A 23,833-nucleotide genomic window follows, 5' to 3' on the forward strand; every position below is an offset into this window, starting at 1 on the left:
AAATGGTTTTTCGGTTGGCACCAGATGTGAAAGGTGTACCCTCTGACCTTCTACGTGCATTTTGCAAATGGTACAGTGGCTTGTTTTGTTGACGACAATATATCATTGCAAGCGCTTAAATCACCCAGTCATGACCTTTGGTTTTAATAAACATTTGGAATATATTCAGGAAACTAAAAGGAGAGCACGCAGATGCATTCTCTAATTAAGTTCCCTATATAAATTTAAATGAGATTTGCAATATGGAAATTCAGCTGTCAAACCATATTCGAAATCTTCTATAAATGCGTCTAAAGGTATACAATATTTTTTGATTTTTAATTCAAAATTATTCTATAAGATGTATATTTATAGAAAATTCAACGATATTCCCTTTCTAAATCCACTTAAGTATGTTACGTAATTAAAAGCGTCTGATTAAGCACCATATGTGTAAGTCGCTGTTGAAACCGTTTATCCTCCGTATAACAAGTGCTACCGCCCATCACTTGCAGATTGTTTTTAAAGAAGAGCTTAGCTAGGCTAGGCTTTTTAAGCCGATCTGACGCTTAGAAGATGGGCTCCCACAGAGCCATCGATACGGCGGGGTCCCATGACGGATTAATTTTTAATGAGCCAGTTAGGTAGAAATTAATGAGGCAGAGGCCAACAAAACGCCCAGTCTTCCTTTGCCACCTCCCCCTGCTGCGGACTCACGTGCCTCCCCAATAAATCATCATTGCCAAAAGCCAACGGCAACAAGAGCACAATGAAATACAATTGCAATTTCCCGTGTCCAGCCTCCTTGCCCTAAATCCTGACAAATGAGCGAAATTTCATAGCTCAGAGGATATTAACGCGTATTAGCGCGAGACGAAGGCGAATGCATTAAGTCAACTAACTGTGGTAAATAGAGGGGAATCAACTAGATGGCCATCCTTCGAGGACACGTTGCATGCAGCATCAAATTTGCTGCTTCATTTATAAGGATTACCGCCCCGCAGCAGTAAAAACTCATAACAAAATTACTTGCAAGAAATGCAACAAGCTCAACTATAAGTAGAAGATATACCATACCTACCCTCATTTTGGTTGGGTAGAAAATTGGCGCCATGGGTGGATGTAATTCTGGGTGGGTGGGTGTGTGACTAGGTTTGCTGCTCAGTGCCCAACAAACACGAATTATGCATTAGTTGGCCAGTTGTACTCTATGATTACAATGCTTTTTTTGCAACACATCTCGAGGGTTGACTCTAAGAGGCTTTGAAAAGTCGGGCAAATATATATGGAATCGGTTGGGGGCAATCAATCAAAATAGTTTCTATATAAGCTGTAAGTGCATGACTTCATTAGAAAACCTTGAATATACTTAAATGCTGCTCTAAAAAAGAAAAAACTAATCTACGTGTTTTACTTAAAAACATGTAATCTATTAACCAAAGATATTACAAGTGTGTGTCATGGGTACAATAAATCTTTTACATTTTCAAGATATATCTACCAAAAATTGGCAGAGTAAGTTGACGCTCAGCATCAACCCCTTTCTTCAAGCTTTCTTTGTTATCTCAACCATGTAAGTTTATAAAGAGTTCATATCAGACAGGTGACTCAGCCGTTTCCCGAGGGAAACATTCACGAAAAGCCATCTTTCCAGACACCAAATTACTTTTAGTAGCTGCAGCTATTTTTTGAACCATTTAGCAATATTCGAGGTGAATGTGAGCCGTAACTCCATTTTCAGGATACCGAAAGTAGCTGTTTGTCAGGTGTTTTTCGGTTTTCCCCATTTGCGGTGGAGCCATTAAAGTCAGCCATGATGTCAAAAAACACGACGATGCTGCTGCCAAGTTATTATAATTAAAGTAAAGTCGAGTCGAGTCGAGTCACAAATGACTGGAGGAGTTTCGCTTTCTTCGCATCGGCTTTATTGTTTCCTTTCTGGAGTTCTGTGAGATGTTATTTGAAAATTCGTTGTCGTCGGTTCCTGGCTGTTTGTTGTCGTCGTTTGTCGTTTGCTGTTTGCTGTTTGCTGTTTGTTGTTTACTGCGCCAAGACAGCCACAAGAACAACAGAGTGTTGGGGCCAGAACAACTCAACAGCTTGGCTTACAACGGAAACGGCAATGGCAACGGCAACAAGCAACATCGGCAGCAACTGCGTGCTATATGCCTTTTTAACTTGATTTAATGAGTGCAGGGAGAGACATCAACAAGAAAAATGAAATAACTGTCATTGAAGACATGAAAAAGGGAGCCACGATGGGGTATAGACCATGTTGGCCCAAGTTTTCTGATGCGTTGTGTTCTGATGGAGCACGAGGCTGCGCTACTTAACTGCCATGCGATGGAAGGGTCCGTCCTTTCTCTGTCCCATCTACGTAGTCCTGGGTGTGGCATGGCGCAATTATGCAGCAAATTAACGCTTTATATTTATTAAAAGGAAACCCAAGAAAATGGGCCTGGGCGTATCCCTCTGAAGAAGGGGATGAATGTGTCCACACGTAGACACTGAATTTTCTTTGACAGCTGGCAACAAAAAAATGTGGTTAGCATTCTGCTGGAAAAGATACCTCGCTTGCTTAAAAGCCTATCTATACGTTTCCTTGTTGAAGATAGAGGAAATAAAAATCTATGCTTGTTTATATTTATGTTTGAGTATTAGCAAGAAGGGTGGTTAACTTTCAAGAAAACATTTCACCAAGCAGTTTTATCAAAAAAGGCGCTACAAGGTCGGTAGTTTAAAAAATCAAAGGGCTGTTATCAGCAGACAATGGATTTTATGATGTTAATGATTTATCGAAACTATCTGTCTGCGTGATATCAAAATTGTGTTGTTAAGGGAATGTGAAATTGAAATAAAACATTTATTGTTAACAAAAGCACTTTGTATTACCATATCAAAATAAGGTTCAGCACTTAAAACCAACTTGTTCGACTTTCCATTAATGCATCGTATATTAAATTGATATGCTTTTAAAACTTTGCTTTGAATGCAAACTTTGAATCATCACTCCGATTAGTCATCCTTAGTTTCAGTCTATATATTTAGCGTTTAGTTTACATAGTTCTTATAGCAATCATTTGACAACAACACAATCTACATGATGACACACAGGCCACACTCCTCCATGACACAACAGGCTCCTAGCAGCATGCAGCACTCGGCGTCACTGGGTCCTTGGGGGGGTCCTGGCTGATTGTAGCTGGGTTGCTCCACCACAACCACCGGCTGGTTGTAAACGGGCGAGGGCATTATCACCTCTACGGGGGGCGGGGGTCCAATAACATTCACCACCTCCACGGGCGGCTGATAGTAGGGATCGATCACGTCCACCTGGTAGCCTGCGTTGTACATTCTCCTTGTTTTACTTTTTTACTAATTTAATGACGGAAACTCCTAGTTGATAACTAGTAACTGGCCTAAACTGCTCGACTAAGTGAGCCCCGTTCGGTAACACGCCTTTAACTGAAACATCGAACACAAATGGTTGGCGGTTTGGTGGAAATATCTTACTCATTATTATCTAAAGCCGGTAGGCATTTGATCAATGCCCTGCCCTGATTACGAATTTGTGTACACGCAAATAACATAGAAAAACTACAGGTACAGTGGAACACATTTGAATATTCATTGGAAAACACACCCAATTTTTTTTAAAAACGTCGCTCAGATAAATATTCTAAATATTATGTGTAGATAAACATTGGCTCAAACTTACCAAATTTGTACCCCATTATTAATTTCTTTCAAGCTAAATAAATAAATATATAATGTAAAAAATCAATAAAAAAAATATCAATCGTAACTAACAATAACCAATGCAGCAAATTGACTATTTTGGATTTTAAAAATTCGTTCAAGCGATTTACACCACTTGCTGTTTCTAAACTTGGCCCCAACCGCTTTCTAAAAAAGGCAGTACTGGTATTTCCATTTTTATTAAGATTACATGTTAGCCCAAGTATCTCAAGTATTTTATATTAAACTTGGAAAACAGGTTAAAAGTGTTAAATTTTCCTACTCTGTTAAACTATGGGATTTTTTCAGCCTGTTCACTTCGATATCAATACCACGGTTTTCCGTCTGAATTATCACAGTGCGTATGAGTAATAAGGTTTGGGCTTTAGATAAACGTTTGGCAAAGAAGCATTGCGAGTCAGAAATTATGTTAAATGAGCAGACTACTAACTTTGGAAAAAGGCACTCGCATTCGTTGTCCGACTCCCGCCCACATAATGTCCCACTTTGGGGACCCTCGTCAAAATATTTGGGGCGAGAGCTCCGACGCTGCGGTTGCAATTCAAGAGCCAAGAGTCATAAAATCCTTTATCAAATGAGAGCAGCATGGGCCTGGAACCGGAGTTGGCAGCACTCTTGACACATTTTCCGCTTTTATTGGCAAATTGAGAAACATATAAATAATAACTCGGAATGTGAACTAACTTTGAAATGATGTGGTGAGCATTTCCAGCAGCCAAAAAGGATTGTCCCCCTGCTCGCGCATCATAAAACTACAAATTTTTGTGGGATGTTATTAAATTTGGCTTTTTATTATATTGTGGTACTTTCGCATTGGGATTTATGTAAGACAATATGTTACCAAGCGTGTTCCCTTCGCCACAAAAAAAATGGCAACCACAGTGTGAGCCCTACACAGAGTTATTTATAACGAATCGTAAAATTTTATTGCACGAAAAAACTGTGTGAATTGTTTGCGGCCTCCATAGACATAGAAAGTTAATTTAACGTAACGAATTAGGGGTTCTGAGGTCCTTTGCCTGCGGGCACCTTCGTCTTTCACATGATGGTGCAGCAGCAACAGCATTCGCCACACTGACAGCAACAGGGGCAGCAAGGACAACAACAGCAACTGTTATCCTTGGGAGGAGGCGGCGGCGGAGGAGGTTGCACGATCACCGTGGTCGAGGGTTGGGGTGGCACTTGCACCACCTCCACAACGCGAGTTCTGTGGTCCATTTCGATTGGTTGTAATCCGGTTGTTTTCAATTATAAAATGTACTTGTTGCACCGCACGCGTTTAGTTCGGCACTGGTCATATTGTTGGGATTGTGCTATTATAGCCGCGCTCTCGGCAATCTCTGCTATGGGTGTTATCTATAGATAAAAGCAACTGGAACTCTTATCAGTGGCCAGCGATTTGTGTGAAGTACCTAGCGATTCGTTGGGGTCCCACCTTGGTTGTCTAACCAGCTTTATGATAGAAAACTACAAAATCGATAGGTTATTTATTACATGATTTTATTTATGAATTCGCTGCATTCAAGCGTTGTTGTTCAAATAAACAAAGGCCTTTCTTGTAACTTACAAGTTATGCAAAATCTGATAATATACTGATAATTTTTATCGGGTTTGCTGTATACTGTATTATCTGATGTTTATTTTTCTTGCAATTCAACAAACAACGTCATCATCATTTTCCAAGCCCTAAGATGTCTATATATTTGGTTATATTTTTATATTTTTTATCTTATACTCTATTCTTTGTTATTTACTTTTACTTGGAGTCAGATTAGCACTTTAATTAAACTCGTGTTCGGCACTCTCATTCCCCTATGACTTTATCAAATGAATGACTCACATTACACAAACTATCGGGGGAAACTTGAAACACACAAATGTCGCATAATGCCAAATGGGGCAGCTAATTATATATGCCACCTTATCTGAGCACTCAAAACTATATCCGACGACGCATTTTGCATTCAAAACCAACCATTCGAGTGGCCCCATCAGCATCAGCGGCCACATCAATTTCGGGCGAATAGTTCCTCGTTGCTATCAAATAGCGGAGATCTCAATTAAAATTTTCACCCAACACCGCAGATGGGGTATGTGTAAGGTGGTTGGTTGGCTTTTAGAGCGGCGTTACCTTGCTGAAATTAATAAAAATATATATTTTTGAGCGCCCTTCGTGCAATGGCGATGATAATTAGTGTACGTGATTCTATTTACTTCGACTGGGTCCCCAAACCTCGATGGATCCCCGTAGCATCCCCAGTTGGGAAAGGGGTTGGTTGGTTGGCTGGTCGGTTGGTCGGAGGGTCCTTTAAGGCAAGGGAATGTCCCTGTGTGTTTGGAGGGTGTAATATGATATGCGCGTAAAAAATATAGTACGTGTGTGCGTGACAATGGCAACAACGTGCGGCAGATCCCTAAAAAAGGAACGGATGGGGAACATCGGTTTTGGGGGACCGGCGACGAATGCCGGGTGTCAAAAATGAAACTACGCCTGCTCGGAATTTTAAAATAAGCAAATGAGTTTTAGCTTGATGAAAGCCAGCAACAACAGTAAGCAACAGCAGCACCCCATAAATATTTATAAACTTTCCCCTGTCATATAAATACAGGGTCATTAGTTGGCTTGCGCACCTTACGCCGGAGGTTCCATTCCCTCCTCGAGGATAATAAAAACGAACTAGGCGGCAATTTAAATTCCTCTACTAATAGAGTCGTTACTTTCCTCCGACTCCAAGAACATAACTAAAGGGTTAATGGGGTTCACGCAGATTTATTATTGGGAGGGTTGTTTAAAACCGGAAAGGGGAAGTGGGAGCACTGTTGTTTTAACCAGTGTAAAGCAACAGTTAAGAACTGCAGTAAAGGCAAAGAATCCATTAAAAATATTACAAATCAGGCAAATAAGTTTCCTTATTACAAGCCATGAAAATATTTCAATTAGAACAAATTTAAATCCACTGTTCGGGTTTATAAATAGAGTATACGCAGTGTTGTCCAAATGCAACAATGGTAGGTTGAACTTTGGTCAGAACCAAGCCTATTGGCACTGTTTCTGTATAGACACATATAATATATATAAAAATGATAAAGCAAAATGGCGAAAAGTGGCAGTAAAAAATAAAATGCGCTGCCGCAAAAGTGCCATTTGTGGCATAAACACATGCGCGCCAAAAACTTTGATAAGACAAAAGCCGAGCCGAGGCTACCAAACCAGGTAGGCAATAGCTGGCAGGTGGGTAGGCGTGCCATGTGGGTGGTTGTTAAAAAAGTGGCAAGCGGCAGGATGAAGGCCAAAAACTTTGCCAAGTACGGCGGCGGCGGGAGAGCCAGAGTGGAAATGTCGCAAGAATGAACTTCGTCGTTGGATCCTGCGACCGCAGTGTGCCACTAAATGCTGCCACTAAATGTGTGCCAAGTATTATTGCAGGTGCCACCAGGTGCCTATCTACACACACACACACACACACGCGTGTGTGTGTGCCAGTTCTCTGCCGAAATTGCCCAAGGAGCACGAGGAGCAAAAGGAGCTGCTTCTTGAGGTGTTCGCCGCGCCAGCGGGACTGGCATAAAATTAGCACAATAAAAACACATAAATGCGGCACAAAAACATGAAAATCCACTTGTTATAATTTAATCGAGTTGATAGAATTTTTACGACTCTTCTCCAGGTATATGTACAATATATAAGTTAGTGTGTGTTTCTCTCAGAGCCTTTGCTTAAAATGTGGGACAAAGTAAAAGTTTTAATCACACGTCGCCATTTTATTGCTGGTCATGAAGATAGCAAATGCATTACGAACTTTACGTGGGATAAACTTTAGTTTAAATAGAAATGTTAATGAACGAAATCACTTACGTTTTACGAGCACATTTACTTTCTTTAAATATAGAATTAACATTTAGTAACAAGTTAAATTAAAACACAAATATTTAAAATTTATATTTATTTCTTTGGTGTAACCGTAAAATAGTAAAACAAATGTAAAATAGTCAAGTATATAATATTAACCACCTTGGGAGTCGACATCCTGGCCGCTGACCAGCGAGTGGGTGGCAACAGATTCGGACTTGCTCACGCGGCGAGCCTGCATTAGGGTGGCCCGCTTGTTGATCGAATCCTCCGTGTTGCACGCCATGCAGTTCTCTATGAAGAGAATCAACTCTGAAGATTTCAGAAAATGAGCAATGGGCAGAGCATCTTCTAGGGCTTCCTTGGTCTGTTCCAGCTTGTGCAGAATGGCATTGGCCTTGACTATCTGAACCACACTGAGGAACTTCCACAGATTGCTATTGCAGTTCTTGCTCTCTAAAATATATACATATATATAAATGGTGTTGCAAACAAAAGGCGATATAGAAATTGATCAATACAAAAAATCATTTTACCTTTAATTGCCTTGCGAGCATTGTAAGTGCACTCTGAATGACGCCCTTGGTCCAAATAAGATTGCGAAATCTGGTGCAACAAATAACACTTTTCGATTGAATACTTGGCAAAGACCATTCGATGTTCCAGGCGCGCAGTTAGCCTCCTAAAAAATATAACACAGATTAAAGAAGTCTATATTAGGATTATGGGTATTTCTCTCGTACTTGGCCCTTGTAGTTGCTGGATCGTTGCCCTCCGGCTCTGGTGCTCGGTCCCCAAATGTCACGGGAACAAAATCCTTGACCCTTTCCACTGGCAGACGAAGCAGCTTTAGTATAGCATTACTACCATAGGGCGTAAAGCCTTTGGGCACTCGAAGCTGTTCGGCCAAAGTCAAAGCCATTGTGTTGTACACCTCGTTAAGGAACTCAAATTTCCAACACATCACACGGGCCGTCTTCAGGACCACATATGTGCCCATTAGCTCCTCGACGAATTTCGCCAATTGCTATGAAGAAGTAAATAATGCAGTTAATTAGTTTGGTATCTGTTCAATACTGTATATCACTAGTAGGTCAATTTTAAAACCACTCACCTGAACCTTCTTGGCCTTGCGGAGTGCCCTAATCTCCTTCAGAGCATGGTTCATGTTACGATGTGTCTGATATTGTACGCGGAACAGGTAAGCCTCACGGTATTTATCCGACATGGCTTTATTGCCGTATTTCAGATAATTGACCAGGTAAAGTGGGGAGCGGGACTGCAGCATTTTCTGCGGACAGGGGAAAAACCCGGCTTAGGACCGACGGCTAAAAATGTCCAATATAATCCAGCTCACCATAAACTTGCGAACAATCTCGTATTGCTTGCTAGAAAGCTGCTGAAGGAAGTATGAGGACTCCTTGCACTGGGGTAGCAAAAGGTTTGGATTCTTGCACAGCATCTTCATGAAGAGCACATCGATCCAGGAGTCGTTGATGTAACTCTGGTGGAAGATGTTAAAGGCACGCTTCCGGCGAGCAATCTCCATGGGCGAGAGCATCTCCTCAGGAACCTCTGGAATACTCTGCACATCGCACTTGCCCTGCTCCTTCAGTCTCTTCCACAAGGGTCGATTATCGACCCTTTCCCTTTCCTTGATCAAATCGTGAACAATGCTGACGGTCTTCAAATTCTTGGTAAAGAATGCTGACATGGCCTCACCAGTCACATCTTTGATCACACCATCCACCTATTGATGCAAAAAAAAAAGGAATTATCCCTTTTCTTTCATATGTGTTATATAAATATATTTAAAATATTTGTTAACGTTCAATCTTACCACCAACTGGCGCTGCTCGAAGCTCTTTCTTTTATTACCAATAAACACTCGCATATTATTGTGCATCTCAGCCTTGCTGTTTTCGAACTGGTTTAGTTCGTAGAGTACATCACAAATATCGAGATTGATTATGGCCTTTTCCTCGCCATCCTTACTGCGTGCTAGCTCTGTTAAATACCATTAAAATTAAATTAACTAATTATTAAAGAGTCCTTTCCGAATCCTTGAACTACTCACTGGCAGCTGCCCGGCTGTCATCCAGCGCACCCAGCATCTGGGCAGCCTTCCTCTTGCTCTGGCATCGTTTGTAGAGGGTCATGTGATCCGTTGGCTCCAATGCGAGTGCCTTGTTTAGATAGTGCAATGCGAAGTTCTCCCGACGGCGGCGGGAATAGTAGGTTCCCCAGTCCCTGTAAATGTCGTGGAGCACCTCGTCCGACCAGTCTATCTTCATCCATGGTGGCAAGGCCTCCTCTAAATTTGCCCTTGGCATCTCCACAATCGACGTCATTTTGGCTTCTTGTATTCACTAGTTTTGCGATGTAGACCTTGCCAAAATTCTAATGGGTATCGTTTTCACGCTCTTAAAATGAGTATTGTGTACAACTTGATAAAGTAAGTGTTAAAGTGTTATTAAAACTTGGCTGTTAATTTTACTATAAATTTAATAAAGATTAAAACAAGTGTGGGTTGAAAGGAGTCCGATATGTTTCGATGATATGTGTTGCTTAACATCAGTATTTTGAAAGAAAGTAAATTTCAACGTTTCCTATGATTTATTAGGTTTTCCATAAACTATTTTGTTTGCTCTTTGTTTTTCCTAGTTCATTTATAATGAGCCGTAAAACGTGTTGTTTAATTCTTTTCTCATATTTTGATTAAAGTTTTCATTAATTCACAACTGTTTGTATTTCGAGGCACAACTAATGCTTGCCCCATATTATTAGTGTGGGCCTTCGTGTGTGTCAAATGGAAGTGGCAAGTGAGGGGGCGTCTCCGTTTCCTCTTCAACTTCGAATTCTGTCACACTTCTAATAAGCGCTTAAAAGCCACGCAAGGCTATCCAAAACCTGTGATTAAATGGGAAAACTAGGGGAAAACCGGGGGAAACCCTCTGTGGAAATTTGACCGCAAGGCGAGTGACAGAAGTGGCACAGGCCACCCAATAATTGTGCATGCCCAGTGGCACCCGAGCGAAAGAAATCACTTAAAAACTTGCACACACTCGCCACACGGTCACCTATAAATTATGCTTCACACTCAGTTCAAATAGAAGTTGTAACAATGAAATTAAAGCCACCACAAAGGGCAGTGATAAGCAGTGAGGAGTGTTGCGGGAAGTAGGGGCAACTCAACGCGATCATAAATCTAATGTGTAATAAATTTAAACAGCGAAATCATGCAAAAAGCAAAGGCAGGTCCTGTGGCTTAGCTCACGCACAGGACTCCTTTTCTAATTTTTTTTTCTACTTTTTTTTCCTCGACAATGACTACACTTTAGCGGCAAATTTGTGCGCATTGTCGCCGTATTATTTGCTATTATTTATGCCTTTTCCACTATTTACTTCCTTTCTTAGCGCCCGCCACGCTATTTTCAGGGGGAGGTATGCAAAAGTGGCCACTCCTTGGCCAAAGGAATAAAACCCACACATTTACAGCCGCGATCAGTTTAATAGTAGTTTTTATAATAGTTAAAAAAAAACCAAAAAAAAAGTATAACGCGAATATGAACCACAATTAAAAAGTTATTAAGTATTATGAAATGTATTGTAGCCAAAAATAACTAACAAAACAAAACTAATAAATACCATAAGTCTTAGGGTAAAAACCGAACCATTTTGTTTACAAAACATATTATATAGATCTAGCACTATTTATGTAACCGCAACTGTATCCACATATAGAACAGACGGGAAAATACACTGGGAAAACCGCAGGCAATCATGGCTGGCTGACACTTATGGCGTGCTAAGCATTTGCGCTCGGAGAGGCTCGCGTGGATTTTAAACATTTTCACACAACATTCTCATATTTAGACGTCGCCCATCAGCCAGTGGAAATTCGCCTGCCGGTGTGTGGGTTTTGCCTTTTGCCAACCCGGCGATAATGTAAGCTCCTTTAAGCCCGAAATAAAGAACGCGAAAAGCGGACGCGAATGCGACCGCACCAACAACATGCAACGGCACACGCGACCCCAAACGAAAATCTGTGAAATGTAATTGTTACCATGAAAGCAGGGCCAACTCCCCTTCACCGTTCCATTTGGCAAGGGAAACCCCCTTTTGAGGGCATTTTAAGTAAGTTTCGCAGTTTGATAATCGCCGGGCCTCAGCCGCCAACGCTGATATACAAATTGGCTTTTGCAATGACTTTATATATTTTACGAGTTGCGGTCCTTTTTTCGAGTAAGCGTCCTTTCGTCCTTCAGTCCTTTAGCCGTTTTCCGTTTCGCATGTGAGCAGCCCTGGGATGCGATTATAAGGGAAAACTGATGCAGATAAAATTAATTGAATTCAAAAAGCCAAGCCATTGGTCTTGCTCCATCCGTTTTCTTGCCGAATGTGCCTGCACTTGGCTTGGCGAATTTTCGCCATACTTTTCTGGGTCATGTCATGGGGAAAGTAAATAGTTACATGGCCACGGCTGCCTTTTCTTTATCAGGAATTAAAATCAAGTTGCTCCACTCGCATGAACTATATATGCACTATAGCAATCTCAATGGCAAATTGACAAAATCAGATTGGTGGAAAGTTCGTATTCTACAATTATTAAGTACTATTGCCTTCATTGGCAAGGGCAGTAAATAAAGTACAAATGGAGTTTCGGTTTCAGAAGAAAGCCAATAAGTCGTGTATTCTAAGAACATTCGAATTCGTATTTGAATTTCCATAGAATAATGTTGATCGATTGGGCGGTCTTATAAGCACATAATTCCGCAAAATTTGAAAGCCATTATCTTATCGATTTACCAACAAACCTTTTAGAAAATCGGAAATACCTTGGAATAGATTACCAATGAAAGTTACATTTGTTATCTCTTGGGTTATGTTATTTTGAATTATTATTAAATTTTAAGTGTACAATAGAGAAAATGCACATTTCACAAAGTCCCAGCGGTAGTGTACTTTTTATAATTTTGGAAGCTTAATCTTATCACTTAAAAACTAGAAGCAAAAAAAAATTGTACATATGGCTATCTCAGAAGGAGACCTTAGAGGGGTTTTCCTCATTTTATTTGTCATGACTAATTCAGCATTTACAAGGCCTTACTCATCGCCATGGTCATCATAATATTCCCATGTTTGTGCTAACTAACACTTCTATCGATTAGCAAGCAATACTATACAGATTAGATAGTACTTATCTTTATGAGGCAGGTCTTGATTAGATTTACCCTGACAATATGGATTTAGTTGCCTATAAGAGTTGGACCCAACCGCACGGTTTTCAAAGTTTGCAAAAATATCTGAATAATGCCACCACCACACGGAGGACCCGGAGGCCATGGACATGGAGGACCGCATCATGGCGGACCCCCGCATCATGGAGGCCACCATGGACCGCCACATCACCATGGACCGCCCCATCATCACCACGGACCTCGTCCCTGCTGCCTTTGCTGCACAATTTCATAAGAATTTATAAAGGAATTTATTAAAGATTGTAGTTTTAAGAACCCTCACGTAATAAATACGAATGCCCCGAAGGAGTTCTGTAACTGTGTATGTGTTTAAGGTTAATAAGACGCCTAATTAGTGTAATCGAGTGCCTCGAGTGCTAAGCAATTAATGGCTGGCTAATCATTATGTGTCACCTCAAAACGCTTTAAAACCTCAAAAGCCGCTGCCATAATACAAGTGTACCAATGGTATCTGTGTGTTTTGTTGCGTGTCGGGAATGCGTGTGTGTGTGTGTGTGTGTGCGTATTTGAGGGGGAGTGGATGGATGTGGTTGGAGGTGGAGATCCTGTAGCCATACACACACGCACTTCACATTTAAGGTCGGACTGGTCGGTGGCTCTAATTTATAGCAGCCAAGTGGATGCCGAAGACCAGAAGACATACAAGTGCCATAAATTCTGGCAAAGGAACACATTATTTATACTGTCAACCGGTCCATATTTCGGATGGGAAATACTACGGCCTAACCATAAATAAGTGCATTGCCTTTGCTGTGCTGCGAAATAAGTCTTCATTAGCGGTTAAAAGGCTGACTGGTTGACCCACAAAGGACTTCTTAACGCTACGAAATCGGTTCCCTATTCTCCATTTTCCGATTCACATTGAGTTGTTTTCGTCGCCCAGCCGCAGAAATGCCGCATTAAAGCCGGAAATTCCCAAACAACAACAAGGAAAATGCTTAAAGTTCAAATTAAGCACAACAGCTGGCGAAAAATTGAATTGAAAGCAGTAGGAGGAGCAGGAGCGGCAGCAGAGTGCCAACAAAAGCAACAAAGAGTCGCTGCTCCCGGTCACCCAACCCCGAAAAATCCCCAACCTTAAACCTCGAACCCAAAAACTCAACTCAACCCAAGGCATTTTCACGAAAGGCAGCGGAAAACAGCCAAGGGAAAACCTAAAAGGAAAAACCGAAGCACGCTTTTGGGCGACAGAGGCGCGATGTTAGCCATAACTTCGGGCCATCAGCTGGTGAAAAAAGAGAGCATTAAAGAGACAAAAATCCAAGTTATAGCTGAAAACTGAGAGTACCGATAAATTGAGATTTTCCTGGCACAGTGGCGACATTTTTAATCATAGTGTTTCCTTGTGGTACTACGACACGCATGCGTCGACATATTGAGTGAAATTGGAAAAATCGGAGAGCCAAATCTGAGGTTTAGTTAGTGCTTCGAACAAAGCTCAAGGGTTTGGATGTCTATTGTGGAACATTTGGATTGTTCTCCACCGATAGACATAAAATTTAAGACCCTGCGAACGTTTACTGTTTCGATTGCTTGCAATGGCCAAAAGCAGTTTTGTTAAGTGCTGATTAGGAATTCGAACCATTTTATCTCTACTTATAAAGATTGTCAATCAAAACACAATCTCAGGTGCTACTAAACCAGAAATACAAAAATATTACTTAATATAAAAGTCCGTATATATATATGGAAATTTCTTGGAAGTATATTATGACATGCCTTTTAAATAATTGCAAAAATATCCAATGGCAAGGAATTCAAATGCCATTACAAAATTTTAATTTTTAATATTTCATTGTAGTTTTCACCAAATTTTTATCTCAATAATCGTTAGTTACATTTAGACATGTCTTAGTAAGCATTTAAGGGGCTTTTATTTCGCAACACCTGAATCATTTTCTATAGAGACAATGCGTTTTAATGCCTCTTGCTGGCTCTTGTATACAATTTCCTGACTTTATTTATTCAGCATTCCTGATTGTTTTTTGCCTTTCCTGCTTCATTTCCTGTGCTTCACATTCACAATGATGCAAAGTGGCTGCCACTAACGCTCTGGCATTATCCCGAAGTGTGTAATTACGTATGCTGATGGGCGGTGGGCGACTGCCATGCCCTTTCGCATAGTTTCTGTCTAGTTGCAGTGCATAAATTATGTTAGGCCAAAGTGCAAGCAGAGTTATGTAGACGGACTAGGTTTGCTCGAAAGATTAACGCCTTCGTTTTGTTTTTAATGCGGCATGGCACTCACATCGGATGCCACACCCACTCGTCCTTATGCTGATGCTTATGCCACTAAGCCGTCTGCGAGTAGCAGGAAAAATAAACTGCAACGGAAGCTGCACCTCATCGTCGGGCCTTCCCCACCAACTTCCCAACGACTGTGTCAGTTTTGGGGGACTGTTTCATGCGGCCACTTCAGTGCCAACTACAGCGACAATAATACGGCCAAAGCAGCATTCAAAACACTGACAGAAATAGCGCGGTCATTCACAAAAATTCATTCACTTTTGCAAACTTCTAATTTCATAATTAAAATTACTTAAAAAAAAGATATTTACTCGAATGTTTTATTCTGTCGTAAAGGGCTTGCCTGAGTCAGCGTGAAGTTTTATTATATTATTAAATCTTTGATTTTAACAATTATTAATTTAATGCATTTTTCCCAGTGCCATAAGCGCCGGATAAGGTGCGAAAACGAGTCGGGTGTATGTGTGTCTCTTAATGATAATGATGACAGTCTGTCGCTGGCTGTGCTGCACTTGCTCTTTATGCTGACTCTGTAGGACTCTCGGCGCGCTAGTTAAAGTTTTAATTTGGCATATTATAGTGGCTGGAGTGGCACAGCAGGCGCTCGTTAAATATGCCCACAGAACACATGGAATTAGAGCCACAAAAGCTACGTAAAAAAAGGAACCACCGTCAGAGACAGCGACTTATGGCATTGAACTTAGCCAAAGGAAAGGGTCCTTGGGAGCTGAGATTCTTGGCCACAAGTGTGTGTATCGACATGCTCGAGTGGCTCAAAATGAATGGTTGGAGTGGTTGGCGCTAAAGCTGCTGAAATGCCGCTGGCTGCAGATGGCATTTTATAGTGATAATTTCAACTAACTAATTGTGGTGTCATAGAATTCCAGAGACCTTTAATAACGTTTGCATCTCATAAAAAAGTCGATTTTCTCGTTGCTCAGCTTATGCGAAAGTTTAAATAGAAATAGGCAAGAGAAGTATTCTTTTACTAACTTTATAAGATCTCTATGTGCACCCTCTTAACCACCTTAACTGTATATGTACATATTTCCATTGCGATAAGATATTTTTAGCATGTAAGTGTTTGCTAATTTTGCTTTAACTTTATCAGCTATACAATTAACAAGGGGTTTTTCCAAATATTAGGTTGAGGTAATTATAATTAGCCTTAATTGAGTGCATCGAGTACAATATATATGTAGATAAATTTGTTTGTCACGACAAACCAATCAATTTAAATTGTGATTCCCATCCGAAAGCGTCTTACTCATTTGGGTTGTTAACGTTTGTTTAATTTTATTGATAGAGCAATAAAAGCGGCAAAACTTCCCCGGTAGCTCTAGACAGAGATTTTGGCAACATCAAACTCCACGTCCAGTGTGGCTATTAATGTTCTTGCGGCTTTTGAGCATTTCAATTCGTCCCGTTACTTGCTTTAAGCCATTTAGCAAATTATTCGCAACGTGCCTCAACCCTGGAATGTAAAACTAGAAGAGAAGGAAAAAGCAGCGGAGCTGAGACGAGAGCAGACAGCCATCGAAGTTGAATGGAAATTTTTTGGCAAAGCATTTTCAATTCAATCAAACACCCCACACATGCTGGCATTTAAATAAAAATAAACAAGGCAAAGGAATACTTCGAAACACTTTTAAGCATCATTACATTAGCAAATTTCACCGATTTCGGGGTATAGGATGGTTTCGATTGAGACGATGGATGCGAAAAGTCGATAAAAGGACTTGTGTTCATGTGTGTATGCGTTAGAGGCGGAACGGGCGTGGCAGGGGCAATAAGAAAGCACACATGGCCCACACGAACGCGAAGTTCGCTTACTTCCGTTTCCGTTTTTCGGCATTTTCTAATTTCCATTCGCCCCATAGTCGTGGGAAATGTAATTATGGCCATAGAAGAACCCGCAGAACCCTCTGACGTGAGCTGTTGGCCAGCTGTTGGTAGGTTTGGTGTAATTGTCGTTATAATAAATAACTTCAACTGTCCGACACTTGACACTTGACATCAGCTGCAGCGGAAGCGGCAACAGGAGCCGCAAAAAGAAAATCCCCACCCCGTTCTGCATTTCCTTCATATGGGTGCATGCAAAGTGCCAGAAAAACATTTACCATTGCCGCATATTTCAAATGCGGACACATGTAAAAATGCTGAAGCGCTGATAAGGACATTAACATTTGGCCAAACACATAGACATGGCGGAAAGCCAGGCATGGGGGTTTTTGGGGGAAAACTTCCTTCCGCATATGCGAAACATCAAAAAAAAAAAAAATTAAGCGGAAAACCTTCACCTCGTCGCTTTTGACACGCAAATTTATAACGGCAACAGTGGCAAACAAAAACTTGCTATGGCCAAAACACACAAGCGCCCAGACCCTCAAAAATAAAGAAGGGAAAGGCACAAATTTTTGAACGCATACAAATGCAATTTAAATTTACTTATTTAGAACCCCTGGGAATTTCAAATTATTTGCCTTTTCACGCAAATTTAGCGACCATTTTTCTCACAGAAATAGAACTCAGACAGGTGGGTCGTCGTCGGGCCGGAGTTTTCATAGTTGGGGATATTAAGCCAACCCCCTGACATGTGTACACGGGCTGATTCTTGGGCGTAACTTTTTCCAACTCTCATTCTTTTTTTTTTACTTTCCATGGGGGCGATTAGAAAATGCTTCACCCCACCGAAGAAAGTAACCCAAAAGTCTCTGACAAATGCTCTTTGGCCAGCATGTTGTTGTTGCTGCTGTGTTCTGTGGTGATTAATGACGTCGAAAGCTGAGCAGGATCTGCTCTGCGGGGATGCCGTGGCAGCTTAATTTAAAATGAAAATTGTACTTAATTTCTAGCTGAAATTTGGCGGCATTGGACGGGGGGCTTGTAGACTGATTATGCTCTTCATGGTTTTGCCTTGTGCTCTATAGGGATAGCCATCCATAGCTCAGCTCTGGTTCGTTAGAAATAAGCTTGAACAAATATTACATTTTTGCCTTGTTAATGATTCGAAAGTTGAAAAAGAATGTACAAATTTTGAGAAATTAATCCTGTTTGTCTAGATATTTAAATGGTCACATAAGGGAGCACCTTTAACCTTTTGTAGAAAAGCATCACTTTTATTTGCATTTTACGTATTTAACTCAAATACCTAATACGTTCGAATGTAATTTCTTTTAATTAAACCTTTATAAAATTCCTGACTTAATACAAAGCTTACGTCCAAAACAAAGCCAACAAAAAACTAATTGCCACCTGTTAACATTCCTAAAATGCTTTTACTCTCCTTCAAAATCATTATTTTTATAAAGTTTTCAGATTAAATTGCCAGGTTTTTTTCTTACATCCAACAAACAATCTTTGCATGTGTAACGCCAGAGTTTATCACTCAAGTCGGCTGTCCCCACCACAAGCAAATTGAATTAAGATTACCACACAAGGATTTCAAAGCATTTGCGGAGAAGTCAAACAAGCTTTAGTTTATTATTATTATTGCGTCAGAGCGAAAAGTTTTCAGCCACTGGTTGGTCAGGGGGCGGATGTTGGGATGGTGGAGGGGGCTGTGGTGTCTGCGTGTGCGTTGGAAAATTTTCAATCGCAATCTTATGGTTTATTTCTTTAGCGCCAAAGCTACTTTATTTTGACAGCAGACAAACAAATGTCAGAATTGAAATTAAAAGGAAGGCAGCGACAGCAGAAGAAGTCAGTGGAAAACTTGTGAAAAACACGCCCGACTCAAAGATGTAGACGAAGGTTTTTGCGAGGGAGAAGGGATGTCTTGGCCACAGTACGCAGTCCCAATCAGAAACTCCGGATCCCGGCCACGACTTTGGATCCGACTCCGACTCCGGCTCGATTCCATCAGCCTCAGTCTGAGTCTCAGCATCAGCATTACCACCCACACGCACTGACTTTCCTGCATTCCCGCATTTTCTTTTTGTACATTTCACACAGCGTGAAATTTTCTAAATGTCATTTTGCTGTCATCTCGTGGATAATAAGATTACAACTACGCTGAAATAATAGGATTCAAATGAAAAAACTTTGCCGTCGTCGTCTGTCTCCTTGCGCTTCTCAACTTTCAATACGCGCTTGGCCACACCTCTCCGCCCAGATACATAGATATATATCTGAATCAGAATCCGACTGGGGCGTTGTCGGTTGGTTATTGTGCCTTTAGCTTGGGATCTGCCACCTGGTATGGGGCAGCAGTGGAAAGTTTTTGATAGAGTGTAGCGATAATGAGTGAGCAGCCACAATTTCAACTCCAACTCCAGACGGAGTAACTTGAGCGACCTACGATCTGGACACCACTTGAGCCGTCCCTGTCTGTACCATGTCTGCGTTCTATCTGTATAATTGATTCGATTCCCCAGGTTGGACAGGTAGAAGGCGGTTTAATGAACCATGCTTTCATAGCGACCATAACTTCAGATTGTCTACCTGGCCGCGGGCCACAAATAGACGAAAGTACTGGCCAAGATTGCAAAAAAAAAGAACCCAGCTAGACCAAAGGAAATGGGAAAGATAGCAAACAGAAATCTAAAACCAAAACCAAAACAAAAATCAAAAAGCAAAGCCATCAGCTGGGCTTAGTTGGATCACTGCCCGGGGCCATAAAGAGAAACCGGCTTTTATTGGCAACCAAGCCGGGTATAAAAGCCGCGATCCCATCCCATGTCGGCATCAGAACTTCCCCAACGTTCTAACAAGTCAAAGTATTTCTCAACATGAACTCCTACTTCGTGATCGCTTTGAGTGCTCTTTTTGTGACTCTGGCTGTTGGATCGGTGAGTTTGAGAAAACTAAACAATAGAATTATATGGGTTTTAAAGTCTTGAAATATTTTATTGGACTCTAACCCTATAAGATGTAATATTTATAAGCATATATCTACACTGAAGACCCTGACTTGGCTGTAAATATAAAGTCTGAATCTTCGAGCCTTTGGTGTGTGTTTGGAATATATGAAGTAAACGACTTGGCTAAATGTTTTTGTTATTAAAACCTTAAATTATCATTTTCTTAGTCCCTTAATCTGAGCGACGAGCAGAAGGATCTGGCCAAGCAGCATCGTGAGCAGTGCGCCGAGGAAGTGAAACTTACCGAGGAGGAAAAGGCCAAGGTCAATGCCAAGGACTTCAATAACCCCACCGAGAACATCAAGTGCTTTGCCAACTGCTTCTTCGAGAAGGTCGGAACCCTGAAGGACGGTGAGCTGCAGGAGTCAGTGGTGCTGGAGAAGCTCGGCGCTCTCATTGGCGAGGAGAAGACCAAGGCGGCTCTGGAGAAGTGCAGGACCATCAAGGGCGAGAACAAGTGTGATACCGCCTCCAAGTTGTACGATTGCTTCGAGAGCTTCAAGCCCGCCCCCGAGGCTAAGGCCTAAAGAAGTTAGGGATTTAATGCTTGGCAAATTGTGATTCGGGAAAAAATGTAACAAAATTTAAATAAATTCTTTGTCCAATGAAACTATGCTTTGTTTTCCATATTAGGTGTTAATATGTCTTCTTGGTTTGTTTGAGTTTGGGTTAATAGAAATGCAACAATACGTTAAATCCTTGTTATTATTAAATCACCCAGTTTACTTTGATTCAATGCAATCATAGAACAAGTGCATCATTCTGAATCAGAAGGGTGAGTGGCAAATTTGCCACAGCTTAATTGATGCTCTCAAGCCCTGTTTCGCGTAAGCTGATTATAATCCATATTCATGTGTAAGTCAGGTGATTCGGCGTTTTCAATTTGCATAATTAAATGTATGACTGCATTGAACACTTAAACTGCTTTATTGTTTTAATTTTAGGCACTAATACCCTTAACAACACACTTTTCATAGTTGTAGACAAAGTCACAGGTGGCGGCTGACTTTGTGGTTCCGCAGCTGGTAAGCAAACTCTTTAGCTTATCCACCGGCAGACTGCTGAAACGGATCTGGGCCAACTTAACGATCTTATCAGTATTGGGCTTTCCATCGTCACCCAGGAGACCCAGTTTCTTGTAGACGCAGCTGTGATAGCACTTCACCGACTCAGAGGGATTCGCCACCTCCTTGTCGGTGGTCAGCAAATTAGCATCACTGGCAGCAATATTCAGCTCCTTGATGCAGGCCTGTTGAATTTGCTTGTAGGCTGCCAATTCCGCAGCTGACTGGCCCTGTTTTAAAAATGCGAATAAAATGATGAATTATCCCTAAAGCAACGTTTCATCCAACTTACCGCTACTAGTTCGCTTAGAGCGAAAATTAGGAATACAACCAACAAGTAGATAAGTTTCATCTTTCCAAAGCTACATTCACTGTCGAACTGAATTTCGTTCACAATAATATGGCTTAAATACGCGTAACATGCTTAAGTTCCAGACTTAATTTTGCCAATCAAGTTATTATTTTATTAAAATTCAATTAATAAAATTTATCAATTTTAAACTGGGTTATTTTTAATTCAGATCCAATTTTCCCATTTTAACCAGTAGGCGTTAAATCATCGCTGCCTAGATGATCATTCGGGTCAGTGAGCTTTGTTTGGACTTTGGATTTATTTACTTATTGTGCGTGAAATAGATTTTCTTCTTTTAAGATTGATTCTTATGTTTTAAGTGAAATGGCTTTTGTGTTTCTTAGTTTCTACAAACAATTTTTATTCGACATACAGCTGCATATAATAACATAATATGGGTCTTCTTATTAGTGTATTAATGATTGGGAAATGGTTACTTACTTATTTTAAGTATGATAAAATTGCTTACATTCGTTTTCTTCTTTTTACATTCAAATCAACACATTAGTTTACTTAACAATCTGCCCAAAACTATGCTATGGAACCGTTAAAAACATTTAGAAAAAAGTTAAGCCCAAAATTGAGCCCTATAATATGGTATTCAGCTTTTCAAACACATCAGAAAATATTAAAGCTTTTAATTAATAAAAAAAAAACTCTAGCAACTTAAAATTGTTTAAACTAATTACGCTGAAATGCAAAACTCTTGTTTTTATTTTATTTTATAGCTTTAAAACTCTCAAACGCTGAATAAGTTACAATTTAAGTACTTATTCATACATACATTTAAATAATAAGTGGATTTTCTATATAGCAAACACCGATAAGAAATAAGACCTACAAGTACACAGCTATTTACTCCGACTTAGCGGTGGTCATTGCTTCTCCGGAATGCTGGATGCCGTCGATAAAGTCGCTGCCCTCCGGACCGAATCCCTCGTTCTCCGCCTCGGTCCGCTCAAGTATCTCACGGATACGCTGCTCCGCCTCCAGAGTTTTCAGGTGATTGTAGCACAGGTGCAGCTTGTAGGCTGCCTCGCATCGTGTTTTGCCCTGAAGATCACTACACTCCTTGATCTCCGCCTTCTCATGCTGTATGATCGTTTGCACCTGATTCTTAAAGGCCTCCTCCAGCAGGACATTGTACCTATCCAAATCCAGGGTCTCATACAGACAGCTCACAAAGCACTGCAGCGGCTCATTATGCTTCAGATCGAGATATGGCATCTGCGAGTTGCCATTGAAGTCCAGATCACCCAGGTTATTTACATCGCCAATGGATTGAACTGGCGTAGGGGCTATATCGTTGTCATTATTGTAGTCGCTGTTCATCAGGCTCATGTGAAAGAGTTTCAGTTGCGACATTGAGATCTCGGTCCTACGCATACAAGCCCTCAGCATCTCCTGGCTGAGTTTGTTTTCTGTTCCATTTGGCGGATCTGGAACCAGGGTTCGTGTCATCGACATGTTCAGCGAGACGGAAAGCGATCGGGTCTGTGGATGAAATGTATTTTTGTAAAAATTATATATTGTCTCTATGTATTCCAATATGTCTTTTTAGTTGTAAGAAAATTTGATTCACTTCCCTTTTTTAATATTTACCTTGTAAATATAAAACATATAATTCCAAGTACTACATAAGTCGAATTTACAAAAGATATATAAAATATGAAAAACATTACCCATGCTTTAGAAACGAATTCACTAAGAGTGAGGCAAAGCAATGCCATCAAACTGGCTCGAAAATACATCTAAGAAATATTTTTAAAATTTGTTTGACGATTTACTATAAAAACTTTTCAACTATAGAGCCTGTTGCGATTTAACAAAAGCCTTTTATAGAGTCGTCTTTATGGAAATCGGTTTAAATTGCTATTTAATTGTCGCTCAAATCGATTGCCAAATCATGTTCATGCCTCACTTGCTAGGCCCATCAGGTAATCATATTCAGATACATCGCATATAATGTGTCATGCATCAGTGGATTGCCAATAGCATTTTTGGGTGAGAACTCAAATTAGCATTCGCCAAAAACACTCATCTGACTTATTTAATGGTCTCTATAATTGCACAAATACAAAAAGGTTTGCAAAAAGTTTCAGGTTCAATTTGGTAGATGAATCTACAAAACATTTAAGTACTGCTCTATAAAGGTGTTTTAAAAACGGTACAACCATTGTTGGCAATTTCAATTAAAATAATCATTGTAATTTTTGACTAATTTGTTTTTGCAAGCAATGTGGGTTTTTCTTGTTGTAGTTGTGGAAACATAAAAAAATACAACCAGAAGTTTTAATTAGATTATGGAAGTGGTTACAAGCTGTATGCGGAAAAATGATAGTACATAGAACACGTTTTCCTTCTAAGATAAAATTATTATATTCCTTACTAGTCTAGTTGTATTGCAAACAAATTCAATCACATTAGTTCAAGCCACAGCAACTGGTTTACTTGAACTC

The 23,833-nt window shown here is 40.5% G+C and overlaps 7 protein-coding genes and 2 long non-coding RNA genes across 10 annotated transcripts; 3 read left to right on the forward strand and 6 right to left on the reverse strand.

The window, feature by feature from the left end:
• Nucleotides 1-2,824: 2,824 nt before the first annotated feature.
• On the reverse strand, nt 2,825-3,448 carry CG15127 (uncharacterized protein). The gene has a single exon (NM_145337.3). It carries the CDS (start codon nt 3,331-3,333, stop codon nt 3,076-3,078), a length of 258 nt encoding a protein of 85 aa, NP_663310.1. The 5' UTR covers nt 3,334-3,448; the 3' UTR covers nt 2,825-3,075.
• A 1,054-nt stretch (nt 3,449-4,502) lies between these two features.
• Nucleotides 4,503-5,034, reverse strand: CG34198 (uncharacterized protein). Its single transcript, NM_001103909.2, has one exon. The coding sequence runs from the start codon at nt 4,954-4,956 to the stop codon at nt 4,777-4,779; it is 180 nt and encodes a 59-aa protein (NP_001097379.1). The 5' UTR covers nt 4,957-5,034; the 3' UTR covers nt 4,503-4,776.
• A 517-nt stretch (nt 5,035-5,551) lies between these two features.
• lncRNA:CR44505 (long non-coding RNA:CR44505) lies at nt 5,552-6,252 on the reverse strand. The gene is made up of 2 exons (NR_124628.1): nt 5,939-6,252; nt 5,552-5,873 (listed from the first exon to the last, which is right to left on the reverse strand). It is a non-coding gene; the product is annotated as a long non-coding RNA:CR44505 (long non-coding RNA).
• Nucleotides 6,253-7,670: 1,418 nt separating this feature from the next.
• CG15128 (uncharacterized protein) lies at nt 7,671-10,135 on the reverse strand. The gene is made up of 7 exons (NM_137597.2): nt 9,666-10,135; nt 9,429-9,595; nt 8,946-9,338; nt 8,703-8,879; nt 8,332-8,615; nt 8,125-8,270; nt 7,671-8,044 (listed from the first exon to the last, which is right to left on the reverse strand). Exons 1-7 carry the CDS (start codon nt 9,937-9,939, stop codon nt 7,743-7,745), a joined length of 1,743 nt encoding a protein of 580 aa, NP_611441.1. The 5' UTR covers nt 9,940-10,135; the 3' UTR covers nt 7,671-7,742.
• A 2,719-nt stretch (nt 10,136-12,854) lies between these two features.
• On the forward strand, nt 12,855-13,135 carry CG15126 (uncharacterized protein). The gene has a single exon (NM_144106.2). The coding sequence runs from the start codon at nt 12,902-12,904 to the stop codon at nt 13,061-13,063; it is 162 nt and encodes a 53-aa protein (NP_652363.1). The 5' UTR covers nt 12,855-12,901; the 3' UTR covers nt 13,064-13,135.
• Nucleotides 13,136-14,270: 1,135 nt separating this feature from the next.
• On the forward strand, nt 14,271-19,252 carry lncRNA:CR44506 (long non-coding RNA:CR44506). Its single transcript, NR_124629.1, has one exon. It is a non-coding gene; the product is annotated as a long non-coding RNA:CR44506 (long non-coding RNA).
• Nucleotides 19,253-19,779: 527 nt separating this feature from the next.
• Nucleotides 19,780-20,565, forward strand: Obp56a (Odorant-binding protein 56a). Its single transcript, NM_137598.3, has 2 exons — nt 19,780-19,886; nt 20,126-20,565. Exons 1-2 carry the CDS (start codon nt 19,827-19,829, stop codon nt 20,483-20,485), a joined length of 420 nt encoding a protein of 139 aa, NP_611442.1. The 5' UTR covers nt 19,780-19,826; the 3' UTR covers nt 20,486-20,565.
• Nucleotides 20,566-20,770: 205 nt separating this feature from the next.
• On the reverse strand, nt 20,771-21,403 carry Obp56b (Odorant-binding protein 56b). The gene is made up of 2 exons (NM_137599.2): nt 21,315-21,403; nt 20,771-21,252 (listed from the first exon to the last, which is right to left on the reverse strand). The coding sequence occupies exons 1-2, from the start codon at nt 21,372-21,374 to the stop codon at nt 20,899-20,901; spliced, it is 414 nt and encodes a 137-aa protein (NP_611443.1). The 5' UTR covers nt 21,375-21,403; the 3' UTR covers nt 20,771-20,898.
• A 648-nt stretch (nt 21,404-22,051) lies between these two features.
• Nucleotides 22,052-23,181, reverse strand: Obp56c (Odorant-binding protein 56c). Of its 2 annotated transcripts, none has more exons than NM_166374.4 (2): nt 23,057-23,181; nt 22,052-22,868 (listed from the first exon to the last, which is right to left on the reverse strand). In NM_166374.4, exons 1-2 carry the CDS (start codon nt 23,123-23,125, stop codon nt 22,230-22,232), a joined length of 708 nt encoding a protein of 235 aa, NP_725925.3. In that variant the 5' UTR covers nt 23,126-23,181; the 3' UTR covers nt 22,052-22,229. The 2 variants fall into 2 exon arrangements, with proteins under 2 accessions (NP_725925.3, NP_995902.1); NM_206180.2 differs by having other exon boundaries at nt 23,027-23,181.
• Between the last annotated feature and the right edge of the window lie 652 nt (nt 23,182-23,833).

This window comes from Drosophila melanogaster, chromosome 2R (genome assembly GCF_000001215.4).
Source record: "Drosophila melanogaster chromosome 2R".
NCBI classification, from domain to species: domain Eukaryota; kingdom Metazoa; phylum Arthropoda; class Insecta; order Diptera; family Drosophilidae; genus Drosophila; species Drosophila melanogaster.